At 42.1% G+C, this 14,000-nt stretch overlaps 2 protein-coding genes across 4 annotated transcripts in view; both read left to right on the top strand.

Moving 5' to 3' along the window:
- The window catches only part of pum1 (pumilio RNA-binding family member 1), a 31,924-nt gene extending 21,095 nt beyond the window's left edge, over window positions 1-10,829 (top strand). For all 3 annotated transcript variants that reach the window (XM_044335373.1, XM_044335372.1, XM_044335374.1), the window contains 8 exons: window positions 812-1,082; window positions 3,662-3,791; window positions 4,043-4,177; window positions 5,233-5,370; window positions 6,194-6,319; window positions 6,550-6,671; window positions 6,827-7,019; window positions 8,951-10,829. In XM_044335373.1, coding sequence (XP_044191308.1) covers window positions 812-1,082; window positions 3,662-3,791; window positions 4,043-4,177; window positions 5,233-5,370; window positions 6,194-6,319; window positions 6,550-6,671; window positions 6,827-7,019; window positions 8,951-9,082 — 1,247 coding nt within the window. In that variant the 3' untranslated portion in view covers window positions 9,083-10,829. The remainder of the gene's footprint in view (window positions 1-811; window positions 1,083-3,661; window positions 3,792-4,042; window positions 4,178-5,232; window positions 5,371-6,193; window positions 6,320-6,549; window positions 6,672-6,826; window positions 7,020-8,950) is intronic.
- Window positions 10,830-13,352: 2,523 nt separating this feature from the next.
- sdc3 (syndecan 3) overlaps window positions 13,353-14,000 on the top strand; it is a 38,479-nt gene continuing 37,831 nt past the window's right edge. Inside the window, exon 1 of the mRNA XM_044335839.1 lies at window positions 13,353-13,930. Within this exon, the coding sequence (XP_044191774.1) occupies window positions 13,877-13,930 (54 nt within the window). The 5' untranslated portion in view covers window positions 13,353-13,876. The remainder of the gene's footprint in view (window positions 13,931-14,000) is intronic.

The following is a 14,000-nucleotide window of genomic DNA, read 5'->3' as shown; positions in this document are numbered from 1 at the left end:
GTTGCCTCCCGTGTGTGTGTGTGCTCAGTGATTGACAGTTGGCAGAGTGAAGTGTAATGCAAACACTCCACTCAAAGTGTGATGAAACAACAGTAAAACAAAGTGACAGAGCCAAGTTGAGGCTTCAAAATGACCGTGATGGATTACCAAGCTTTGGCAATTTTAAAGCCTTTTTACTTTAAAAATAAAAACTGCTGTATAGCTTGTTGGGAGAGGAGAAAACTGAGTCCTGATATCCTTAACTGCACTGTTTACAGACACCACCTTGAAAATGTGCATATATGGGTAGTTTGTAATGATAATAGTCCACCAGCATTAGTCTTTATAACAAGTATTCAGCAACTATTTGATACAGAGGTGGCTTGAGAATATTTTAAAATTTAAATATTTACCTGTACAATCTAATGCGGTCTTTAGAAAGCTTTTAAGTTTTAATTGAGGCTGAATTGGTGTTGGTGTAAATTCTTTTATGGTTTTTGAGACAATAGTTTTGCTTTATTGGGTTGTAATAATTTTTATGTGGACAGGAAATGGTGTAGAGCTTCTTCATATTGCAGCCAGTGCTGCCACCCAGTGCTGTGCTTCTGTGCTGCAAAGCTAAAATGTAATTTTTATGATGATGTTGAAAATTTACTCTACTGCAGTGTCATCAGTTTAGAAATAATACATTTTAATCCATACAAGTAATCATTGCAATATTCAGGGTGTCAATAAGGGTTTAGGAGAGAAGTTAAATGTCAAGTGTCTTCTTCTTATAATTTATACAGAATCAGTTCTAACAATCACCCCCCTTTTCTCTCTGACCCCACAGGAGGTCTGACCAATGGCAGTGGTCGTTTCATCTCCGCAGCCCCAGGAGCAGAAGCCAAGTACCGCAGCGCCGCCAGCTCAGGCTCCTCCCTCTTTTCACCCAGCAGCCAGCTGTTCCCGTCGTCACGGCTACGCTACGGCATGTCGGACGTGATGCCGTCAGGCCGAAGCCGCCTGCTGGAGGACTTCAGAAACAACCGCTACCCCAACCTGCAGCTCAGAGACATCGCTGGCCACATCATGGAGTTCAGCCAGGATCAGCACGGCAGCAGGTACGCACGAGCAAAACACGACGTACTGAAAAACCATCACTGCCCTCCAAGTTAATCCTAACTTAATTAGAGAGCCTTTCACACCAGACCAGTGAGATTGACACCAAGTTGACAATGTCCAAAGTTTGATGGCTGAAGTCCCCTGTACACAGTGATCTCATAGGTAAATTACATGTAACGTAGTGTGAGATGGTTATGACAAGATATGAGTTGGAATCTGTGTCAGAGTTTGTATGATATCAATTTGTAGGCATGTTGCATTTTGCAATGAATGTCTGAATCACAAGTAGAGACTCATGTTTTAAAAATGCAACGAAACAAAGAACCAGCTTTGGCTGCAGTTCTGAATGTATTGAGATTGTTCTTTTAAACATTCATGACCATTGTGTCGGCAACATTTTTTCTTTTTTTACTTGATTCAAAAATGATGCGTAGAATGTGCATCAGCCAGTGTATTAAACATCATTTCGTTTTGTCTTCCGATGGGTTAGTTTGTTATCTCGGATCATATCAGCAGTCACATCGTGAGAATGTGGTCTGAAGGTTGTGACACTGTCAAACAGTTTAACGCAACATTTCTAAATCATATGTTGGTGGAAGTGTTACAGTGAAATCAAGGACCACAGTGTTGAGTAGACAACTAAAGATTTCACCACATTTCTCTCTTGTCAACTTTTGTATGAGAGAGTCTCTATACACTAGGAGTGTGAATCTTTGGGAATCTCATGATTCGATCCTGATTCTTGGTGTCTGATGCGATTCAGAAATGATTCTTGATTCAAAACAAATTCTCAATTGAATGAATAGAAAAGAGGGAACTATTTTCAGTCTCTTTCTGCAGTATACTGTGTGCCAAACCAATCACTGGTGTCCTTATTCCACTGAAATATAATATGAGGCATAACTGGCAATAAGATAAATGGTCCGCAGCCTTTTTATTTTAAAAAGTTAACTGCATTAATTTAAAAAAAATAATCAATTTGAAAGCATATTACAGTCTCCTGATTGTTTGAGAATAACAATCTGAGGGGTTGCTGCCGCTGTGTTGATGTAAACGTCATGTCTCCAGCAGTGGAGAGCAGCCTCTCTGCTTCATTGGCTCAGAGGAAAGAGATTGCTGTCCAACACGCTGAGTGGGCGCAGGGTTTTTGAGGTGAAACAGACTGAGCACAGAGTTATTTTCTTCACCTCAGAGTTGGTTTAAGTTGTTTAATGCCTCAGTGTGTGTTGGTCAATCGGTCTTGTTTGTTACTGCTGGAGTTCACTGCTCTGCTCTAATAATGTTAGTCTCTGAGGGATGGTGTAGAAAGTTCACAGTATACTTCATGTTTGTCTCACAAAAGTAATTATTTAGTCATTAAATGCCTTTTTTTTGAAGATGAACTACAAGAGCGTGTGCGTGCTGTAGACCGTCTGGTGCTGCACCGCCTTTGCAGTCGAGTTCCGCTTTTTTTGTTCTGTCAACATCATGTTATTAACTAACATTAAGAAAATCCATTTTGACATTTGTGAATCGATGCAGAATCGTCCACGTCGGCATCACAATGCATCTTAGAATGGAGAAATTTCCACACCTCTATTCAACACTGTCTCACAGTTTATTGAGGCCTTAAGGCAGTGCTGGAAAAACCGCCTCGGTCAAATTCACAGTTGAAAGTACTCCTGTTCCTCTTAATGTTCAACACAGAACGTGAACAGGTTGAGTTTGCTAATGTTTCAGTGTTACAGCCCTCAGGACAGACATATATATGTGTATGTCCTCAAGAGCAGACTAAATGTTTATACTGTTGTATTTCAGATTCGTGCTCAGCGCTGGTATAGACTCCTGTGACGCCCCTGCGGCTCTCAATAGAAATGACATTTAAAGACTGTGAATGTGACATGAATATTTCACACTGCCTCTTTTCACAAACAGTCTGGTCTGTGTTATGTCGCTGCTTTAGGCTGTATATCCTTAAGTATTTTTATTGATAACAGAACACAAAGATTCATTGATATGTTACCATCTTTGCCCTCCTCTGTGATACAGTCCAGAGACTTGCTTATCTGGGGCCAGTGGCCCTGGAGGCCACTCTTGCTCCTGGTTTCTGGGTCTGTTTGGGTTGGACCAGCCGTGCCTTAGATGCAGACTTTTCCACTGAAACGATCTATTAATACACCATGACGTCCAGTCTGCACATTCCAGACATTTTCTTTCCTCAGTCTCTTCATCATCACTGTCCTGTTTATCTCTGCCTTTGCCTGGCAATCATCACTTCACCTCACATGCTGCTCGTTTCTTTCAACTCCCTCTTTGTCTTTTCTCCACTCAGTTTTATCTCCTTATTTCTGACTGTCCCCTCAGGTTAAAGATACTTTATTGCTAAGTCTCTAATCTGCTTATTTATCTTTAAAACTCATCCAAAGTGTTTTAAATCACCTTTATAAAGTGGATTTTAGAGTAGCAGGCTGTGTTTATTACTAAAATAAAATCAGAACTGATAAAACAAGAAAATACAACAAATATCTTTTGAACTTCATACAGAATTATCCAGTAAAATATATCCTGAGTGCCTATCCTCTCTTTCTGTCTCCTGAAGGTTTATCCAGTTGAAGCTGGAGCGAGCCAGTCCAGCGGAGCGCCAGCTTGTCTTCAGTGAGATACTACAGGCGGCATACCAGCTCATGGTGGACGTCTTTGGAAATTACGTCATCCAGAAATTCTTCGAGGTGCGTATGACGAGCAAGTTATTATCACCCGAGTGTGTATTCGGAGTCACCGAGATTGAATTCACAGGAAAATCTCACCTGCTTTTTATGTGCTTTGTAATCTTAAAGTGTAAATGTGAAATCTATGTGGCGTTGTGTCATTTATTACTAGAAGGATTAGAGGATTTACAGGCTTATTTTATGTGTGTGTGTGTGTGTGTGTGTGTGTGTGTGTGTGTGTATGTGTATGTGTGTGTGTGTGTGTGTTATAGTTTGGCAGCCTGGACCAGAAGCTGGCTCTGGCTGAGAGGATCCGAGGTCACGTGCTGTCTTTGGCGCTGCAGATGTACGGCTGCAGGGTCATTCAGAAAGCTCTGGAGTTCATCCCCTCGGATCAGCAGGTCATTGTAAGTACACTAGTTCCCTCTGGACTGTGTGGGAGTGTGAACAAGGGAAACAGACCATATGTGTTAAAACTGTTGTTTGTAGTCCTTTGCACCTCTGTACTAAAATAACCTTAAATAAACGTATCCTGTCATCACCTTGCTGGGATTTAGCTTGTTAATGTAACACACAAAATGGCAAAATACCCCAGTGTCCCAATTTCAAAGGATATCTACTATCCATGTGCTCATAATTCAGGTGTAAATGAGAGCGCGCTGCTCATGGATAACTAGTTTCTCTTTGTATAGCCGAATGCGGCATCGCTGAAGAAGTGAGCTTTTCACCCTGAAATTGCATTTTTCATTTACATTATGGCTTTTATGTTGGAGCTGCCTCGTGTAGCAGCAGGTTCCTCACAGGTACTCCATCATCAATGATGAATGAGGCTAATGATACCACGGTTTATATGCAAATTCTCATCTGCAGGTGTTAAGATTTAAAAAAAAAAAAAAAAAAAAGAAAAAAAAAAGATGATTATCAACAGGAAATAACTTAGCTCAACTGTTTAGTCGTTTTGGGAAAAGTAAAGTGGTGCGTGTGTGTGTGAGATTTAAACATTGATCTCAAAGAAAAATGTTGGTGTTTATATAGTTCTCATTTATTTATAGTTTCTAACCCAAGTCTACATTTTTCTGTTTTATTTCAATTTATTTTTTACTTATCTGCGTATATACATATTTCTAACAGCAAAATCACAATTCTATTTCTGTACTTTTTTTTTGTTGTTTTTATTTCACTTGCTTTGGTAATCTAAATGTCTGTTTCCCTTGCCAATAAAACCACTGAATTGAATTGAGAGAAATGTGTCCATCTCACCTTAATGGACCTCAATAGATTTCTCCAGGGCAGCTGTTCAAACTCCTGTGTTATTTTTTGGCTACAGTGAGCCACTGTGGAAAATGATGGAGAGTTTGGAAAATGCCTTCAGGCAATATTTCATTTCTCACAAACAATTACATGTCCCTCGCTGTCTCTTCCTCTTGCCTCTGCTCTCTTCTCCTCCTCCTCATCTCTGTAGAGCGAGATGGTGCGGGAGCTGGACGGCCATGTGTTGAAGTGCGTGAAGGACCAGAACGGTAACCACGTGGTGCAGAAGTGTATTGAGTGTGTCCAGCCTCATGCGCTGCACTTCATCATAGACGCCTTTAAGGGACAGGTGGGTCCCCTCTGTGCGCGCACACAAAATATTTCCACTTTCAATCACTGAAGCCTGCCGGTGCTCGGCTGATATCCACACATGCATTCACTTGTGTGCACACATACACCGTCACTGCCTTAAGGCAGCAAACATATTGTCACCGCCGAAGCACAGAGACGCACGTTTTCAGTCCTTTTCCAGGGACAGGATACGTTTCCATGGCAACAGAAACCTCAGCCCAGTGGCAACAGCCATCTTCTATCCACTAGCTAAATGTTACATTAGCATAAAGTGTGAAAAAGGAAGATTTTGTTTGTTTATGCATGTGCCTTTTTTTTTTAAAACACAAATGATAGGTTTCAGTTTTGAGGTTTCGGTCAGATGCTCTGACAGTAAATCTCTTTGTTGGTTGGAGTGTTTTGCTTTTCACATATTTGCATGTTGTGTAACTGCATGTCCTCTACTCAGCTTGTTTGTGTAGCTGAAAGCATGTCAGGAATTTACTTTCACCTTCCCTGCAGGGGTGGGCTGGGTGCGTTGAAAGCATGCCTATGATTTACCAACTAAATAAGTAGCCCTCTCCATCCTCTCCATAACAATGTGTCTTTGTCTTGAACATAGACTGTAAATAAAGTCTTTGGTCTTTGGACACTTCAGACATCACAGTATAATTAGTTTTTCATTGAAATCCATCATATGCTGCTGTAATCCAAAGTGAAAAACTGTTTCAGAAAAGGTAAATCAGTGCCGTGCTCAAGTCACTGAGCTCAAGGACAGCTTGGTGTGTGTTTGTGTGTGTGTGCGTCGAATGAGTAACTGTGTAATTATGTGCGTCTTGTAGGTCTTTGCCCTCTCCACTCACCCTTATGGCTGCCGAGTCATCCAGCGCATTCTCGAACACTGCCTTCCTGAACAGACGCTGCCTATACTAGAGGAGCTCCATCAACACACAGAGCAGCTAGTGCAGGTAAAACACACACACACACACACACACACACACAAACAAGCACTCTGTTGTCTCTCCATGTCCACCAGTTATGTTTTCCAGGATTATTAACACCTTAAGTTGGTTTAAATAAAGCTCCTCTCAGAGCCTCCAGATTTTTGAAGTTGGCTGATTGTTTGATCTGACGTCAGAAGCACCAGCTGGTGTCCTCACGTTTTAGTTGATGTGTCTGTGTGTTGTGTTGTATTCAGGACCAGTATGGCAACTATGTGATCCAGCACGTTTTGGAGCACGGCCGAGCTGAGGATAAGAGCAAGATAGTGGCAGAGATCAGAGGCAACGTACTGGGACTGAGCCAGCACAAGTTTGCCAGGTAAACTCCAGCACACACACACACGAGCACACAAAGGTTTTCAAGAAGGTTTTTCTTTCGTTTCTCCACAATCGCAACTACAGTTGGAACTGGCTTTTTGTTTCTTTTTAAACTCCCCTTCACCATCGCTCACCCCTTTTCCTTTCTTTGCCCAGCAATGTGGTGGAGAAGTGTGTGACCCACGCATCGCGGGCAGAACGGGCAGTGCTGATAGACGAAGTGTGCAGCCTGACTGAGGGCCCCCACAGTGCCTTATACACCATGATGAAGGACCAGTACGCCAACTACGTGGTGCAGAAGATGATCGACGTGGCCGAGCCCACCCAGCGCAAAATAGTAATGCACAAGGTAGGCGGAGAGGAGATGGATGTCTGTTTTTATAGTTTATCTTTAGAATTATTTTCATCCCTGGTGTATGATGTCATCCCAGACAGATGTGTTGCTTACTGGGTGACAGACTGTACTGGCATCATCAGCTTCAGTCATATATGAGGAGAGGAGTTGTCAGTACTTATAACACTGATGATATTTGCTTGCAGCAACTAAATGTAGTACCCATGTGATTAAAGGGTTGATGACACCATCACTTATATTACGGAGGAGATGCTGTGTCGGCCATTTCATATAATTATTACAACATGCATCTGCAGTAGCCTATTGAGAGTGTATATATATACAGATATCTAGGGCTACAGCTGGTATTTTATTAATCTAGATGATCCCCTTATTATTTTATATGAAATGTCAGAGGCCATCAAAAGCTTACCAAAAACTTGACAGACATAAAACAGTAACAGTAAATAAATTATGATACAAAATGGGCTGGCAAGCAAATTCCAAAAGTTGAAAATCTGTTAAAAGAAAATGATTAAACGACTAAAACGATGTTCACAATTGTCATTGATAAATTTTGTTTTGGCTGCTGCACACATTGAAGGCACTAAATATCAAATGTTTGACTGAAAAAAAGCTTTGAGGCTGTCAGTGGAGGAAAAAAAAAAAAGCAGGTCTTTATCGACCCATCAACCAAACCCCTCATTTATCTGCACATCAATAATATCTTGCTCAGGTCACTGGTGTGAATGGTTTCCCAGGCAACAACACAGAGGCCGACTTAAAGGGAAAATTCACCGCTGTGAATATGACGATTTCTTAAAACAAGGTCACCTGTGTAGAAGAAATGTGCAATTATTTTTTAAATTGGTGCCCTGTAACTAGATAAAAGTGTGAAAAAGGCTGTAGATTCTCCGTATCGCTGCTAAGGATCGTAACACAAGCGACGTGCTGGAGGCAGTTACGTTATGTGGATCAATGCAAACTTACCGAGTGCTGCATGATGCTGCTGGATGCAGCTGCAAGTTACAGGTATCACAGTCGCTGTTGTTCTGTATTCAAAGTTGGCAAAGTCTGATAAAATATTTTATCAGAAAACAAAGTCAGGTTTACCAAAGCACCACAAAGTTTGTTGCAGCGCAGAGTTTCCCGTCTGTCTCCCTGGCTGCAGGCGCTGTTACAGCTCCCATTGTCGTTCCTTCCTCCATACTCTGTTTTGTCTGATTCCATCGCACTATATCAGGCCTCATAAGTTGTAATAGTGGCGCTGCATCTCTTCTCCAACACGATACTGTAAAGCTAGTTGTTTGTTTGTGTTCATCATGGAGAAACTCAGCAGCTGAAGTCTGTGCGGCTATAACGTCACTCTGGTGGTCGCTTCCTCCTCCACACTCTGTTGTGTCTGATTCAACAGCACAATATTCAGCCTTGTACCATGAAACTAGTTTTCTTCCAAATATACTAATATACCAATAATAATATTTTAAAGTATTTATTATTATGATATTATAGTGTTCGCTTTTCCCTATCGCTGGCGTGGTGTGATAGATGAGTATTTTGGGAGACCCACATTTTACCGTCCATGAAGGCACCACTACAGAAAATGAGGAAATGTAGTTTTTAGTCTAAGGCAGATCTCCAAAGTCACCTGGCAGACTTTTGCCTGCAAATGAGCGAGGAGCTCTGGTTGCAGGCAACATGTAGGGAAGTTAAACATTGATCATCAGCACTACTCACATTATAATGATACCATGCTGGCTGAAAATTGGCAAAGTTTCCCTTTAAGCACAAGAGATCATTGATTTCCAGATAAATGAATATTGCTGTTTGATGTTGTCCTAAAAAAAATATGTGAATGTTGTGTATGAAACACCGAAATCTGTGTGAAGTGGATACTGTCCTTATTCACCATGTCAAACATCTGTGTGTGTGTGTTTTTGACACAGATCCGGCCCCACATCTCCACCCTGAGGAAGTACACATATGGAAAACACATCCTGGCCAAGCTGGAGAAGTACTACATGAAGAACGGCGTTGACCTGGGTCCTCTCTGCGGCCCCCCTAATGGCATCATGTAAACCGACTCCCCCTACCCCTCCACCCCAAAATCATGTCTACCACCTGATCTCCCCCTTCCTCCTCCTCTCCCCTCCTTTGCCCTTCACCTCACCCTTCTAATGCGTTCATGCCTACCAGCCCCCACCTTCCTGTCCCAGTCTGACCCTTCAGAAGGCATCGTGCCCCCCCCACCCCCACCCCCTCTGAATCTTACTCACAGAGGACTTTGAGTACCCCTTGCGCCCCTGTTTCCATGACAACCCTGTCAGGAGGAGCCTGTTGCTACAGGCAGCCTTAGTTAAGATTTTGTCGCCCCCTCCCCCACCTGAGCCCAGGCCTGCTGAACTTGGGGAGGGAGGGAAGGAGGGCAGGGAGTGGATAGAGAGAGAGAGGTGAGACCTGTTCCACTCATCGCTTCCACTCCCTCCCTTTTTTTTTTCGTTTGTTCTTTCTATTCATTTCCTCTTTTCTTCGTTTTTTCAGATAAACTCAAAAAAAAAAATCATTTCACTTTTTTGCTACTGCTGCACACACAATCCTAGTGTCCCTTCCTCCCATCCTAGCTATTTACCACTATGAGATGGAACGAGTATTTAATTTTTTTTGTCTGTCACAGAATCATAGACGAATACACACATGCCATCAGCTAACCAGCAGACAGATCATTTAGCATGGGAGATTCGTTTTCTGGTCTTGCTTCTATAAATATAACGTGTATACTTGGTGTAGACCTTTGCATATATATATAAATATATATATAAAACTTTGTAGTTTTTCTGGTTTTTGATGTTGAATCTGTATCTATAATGTATCCTAGTAGTGACCACATACTTCTGACTGTATAATTGTACATTTGTAAACCCTTGTAATGTAAAAGTGCTTTACCACCCTTTTTGGTATGAGAAGAAAAAAAAGAAAAAAAAGCTCACTCTGGAAAAAAAAAAAAAAATCTTAGAAAAAAACCTGTGCATTTCAGTGTATATTCTCACCTCCTTGGTTGTGACATATGAGTTGTTGTATATTGTAAATTGTAATATCAAATTTTTGTTTTGAAAAGCCCTTTCTATACAGCGTAGTACTTGTACAAAGATTCGCCACGCTTGGTTTTATCTTTATCTTGTCACTGCTTAACTTAAGACGTCGATCTCCCACTGACTCCCAATTGGACATGTTCTGTTAGACTTTAGTGGTGTCTTCTGGTTTATGTTGAAGGTTTTTTTTTTTTGTTTTGTTTGTTTGTTTGTTTTTTTTGTTTGTTTTTTGACCTTTTTTTAAGATCTTTTTATAGGAATGCTTTACCCCATGAAATGTGTCATGTGTATGGGTATGCTGGCTGGGCGGGAGAAAGAAGAAGAAGAAGAAGAAGAAGAAAAAAGAAAAAAAAACGTTTACTCATTTAAACCCCCACACCTCCTCTGAAACCCCTCGATTACCCATGACTGTTTTCAGAGGGGTAAACCCATGGATTGTACAGATGAGATTCTTGTGTTTTTTGGCATTTCTCTAGTGCTGTAAGTGCTGTATCATACTGTCCATGTCCTTTTGGGTGAGAGAGGCAGCCCGCCACAGCGCGGTGTACATTTGGAGCAGCCTTGTGTATATTTACTACGAGCACACCTGTAACCATATGTGTATAGTTAACAGAACCTGTGTATGCTTATTGCCTGGGCAACTATTTTTTGTAACTCCTGTTGTAGATTGTCTCTAAACAATTGTGTGATCTTTATTTTGAAACCAAACTGAACAAAAAAAACTTTGAAAATTTAACCGTCTCAAGTGTGCTTCATTGTATGTTGAATACACAAAAACACACAAAGGATAAAGAGGAAAAAAAAGAGTGAAGCTGCTGTTTTTGCTGCTTTTTTAAGTGTCTGGTATAAAAAAAAACCCAAAACAATAGTATCTGTGCTGTAGTTTCTGTTGCAGCCGTCTGAATGAATTTGTCTGCAGTGATGCAACTACACAGCATGAGTCAGAGGAGGGACCGGGACGCTTGGTCCTGATGCTCTAGTTTCTTCATATAGTATGTGACTGATTAACGAGGCTGGCTTCTTAATATGGCACGGCTCTGACTAATGACAAGTGTTGATCAGTGGCATGTTACAGTAATGACTGCTCCCAGCGTGGAATAACTTTTAGAAGTGGTTACCGATAACAGTGGTTATTACTTTGATTTGAAAACCATCCCAGGATTCATTATCCAGTATAATTGCTTATAATATCAAGGCTATGAGTAATATTGAAAGCCTTCTTGCATCACACCAGGCAGAAGTGAAAGATTACTGATGTTTGAGAACACAAAAGTAAATCCACTCAGTAGCCAAACACTGATAATTATACTTTTGATATGAATAATGAGCTCAAGGTTTTCTAACGAGGGATTATCGGACTGCCGCTGCTGTGTTGAGCAGGTGTCCTTGCGGTCTAACAATTGTGTCTTTCAAGTAGACGGGAGGACAAAATAAACTTGCCTTCACCTGTCCAGCCTTTGTTTAAAGTATGCTGGGTGTGAGCAGAAACAGGCAGGGTGTGTTTTGAAAAAGTCACATTGGGCGTGATGTTGGTAGAGGTAATCCCACGGGTTTTTGATTTCTTAAGGCTGACAATAGTCTGAGTTTAAGTATTGAGGTTGTATGTAAACTGCAGTGATTTTTAAACCACCTTTAAACTGTGGTGGGTTAGTTAAGCCTAGAGGCTGCTTGTTTTATGCAGGACTGGATTATTAAACAGGCAACAGTGTGCAACGGAGCGTATTTACTGCGGGTCAGTTGGTTTGTGATAGTTGTTTGGGAATATATGCTACTGAAGTACAAGGTCTCAAGGTGGGTCCTGCAATATTACCAGTCTTATATACTGGTCTCACAGACGGCCACTGTGACAAAGTTACATGGTGCCTATTCTTTAATAAATGTGTGTAAAATCAAATTACAAACAGGGCAAAAGAGGCGTCGAATAGGTAAACCTACCCATGTTCTTTTTAATGAAACAACAAAAAGGAAATGGGTTAAAAAAAAAGGTATATTTAAATGTTTAGTAAGGAAATTTGATCACAATTATTAAATAGCCTATAATCAGCTAAATTAAATTTGCTGAAAATGGGCAGAAGGCAGATTAATGTTTTTCTGATTAGATATTCATTAAAGGCTTGTTTAATTATAGTGTTTTAGCTGTTAAAATGTCACCAGAAAACAACCAAATATGATGGAGCTTTCAACAGCATCACACTGTCTTCTTCTACAGTCAGTTTAGCAAAAATAAATAACATTTTAAAAAATAGCATGCTTTCATCCACTGATGAAGACTGTGTTTCAGTTGAAAGCCTCAGAAAGAATCCGGTAAATGGACTTTGAGTGGAAATTATTTTTGACCAACTAGGCTTCCTTCCAAAGTCAATAATGAACCTTCAAGCTTAATTTAGAAAGCTGTCATGCAGTGTTTATAGCTATTAGCTAGAAAGTGTCAATCAAATTTAGGCGCCAGCAGGTTTCAGTTTAGATTATTGGATGGTTGTCCTTTTAAATGACGGATTGTGTCTTTAAACAATCATGAAAAGACTTCTGGTATGTATTGCTCTGATAGTCTTTGAATAGCCCAGTAGATAAACTGCACAGCTGCTAGGACAGCGGTTCTCAAAGTGGGGTCCCCAACAGAAAGGGGAATCATTTATTTTCACTATAATTCCATCCATAAGTAACACAATGACAGGATGTATGATTATTTTGGTCATGTGTTTCATTCATTTCCGGTGATAAAAAGCAAAGGTCTTATCAAATGGGGGTCCGCGGTCTAATCTGTGTCAGTTCAGGGATTAGTTTGAGATCCACTGTGCTATAGACAGGCGCAGTCTACAAAGCGGATGGCGCATTAATATTAATTCTTCTTACGCACGCACAGGTGTGAGCTCATTTGATTATTTTTTTAAAGAGCGGCTTTGACCGTGACTCAGCCAATAAGAGCTGAACGCCGAAGCTGTCCGTTAAAGGTGTGTAATTATGGCGCGCAGCCAACCGGAACCACCTGAGCGCAAAACAAGGGCACAACCTGAGTGCAGCTATGGATGCCCTGCGGTGCGTAATGTGCCGACCTGACTCCTCGTGTATGTGTGTGTGTGTGTGTGTGCGTGTGTGTGTTAAGGGGCTACTTTAGGGCTGCGGGTGCCTAAACGAGCTGCAGGGGGCATCCTCGCCCTTGCTCGCGGAGATCCCCCCCACCTCTCTCTCTCTCTGTCTCAACATACACACACTCACACACATACACACACACACACACACACACCCCTCCTCCTGCCAGACTCCCAGGCCAAGCAGCGTCGCCATACGGAACATCCTGCCCTCACCGGAGAGGGGGAGGAGAAAGAGAGAGAGAGAGAGAGAGAGAGAGAGAGAGAGAGAGAGAGAGAGAGAGAGAGAGAGAGAGAGAGAGAGAGAGACTGTGTATGAATTGAGAGTGAGAGAGAGAGAGAAAGAGAGACGAGGTCTGGCGTCTCCCGGTAGTAAATCTATCAGGTCTCGAGCACAAAAACTCGGAGAAACAGACGGAGAGAAGGAAGAAGAGGCCTCGCGGAAATCTCCGGTTTACTGGTGACCGGTGACCAGCAGCAGAGCAGCGCGTGAAGCCTTGGATTAAAAAGCCCGACTAGAAGGACGGATGGTCGCGCGGACGGGCGGCGCGCTCTGAAGTTGGACAGACTACAGAGACACCGAGAGCAGCAGCAGCAGCAGCGGCAGCAGCGGCAGCTTTTGTTCCCCCCCACCTCCCCGAACCCCCGTGAAGGCAGCGGCGGCACCGGGAGGCTGTGCCCGCGCACCCCGACCATGAAGCTGCCTTGTCTATTGGCGCTGACGGCGCTGATTGCTCACGCCACCACGGTAAGCACGAGCCTCAGATCCTTTGTTAACCGGGGAGCTCTTGTGCACACGGGAGCCCGTCATTTTTGTG

The sequence above is a fragment of the Thunnus albacares genome, chromosome 19 (genome assembly GCF_914725855.1).
Source record: "Thunnus albacares chromosome 19, fThuAlb1.1, whole genome shotgun sequence".
NCBI lineage: Eukaryota > Metazoa > Chordata > Actinopteri > Scombriformes > Scombridae > Thunnus > Thunnus albacares.
This window is presented reverse-complemented; position numbering and strand designations above follow the sequence as displayed.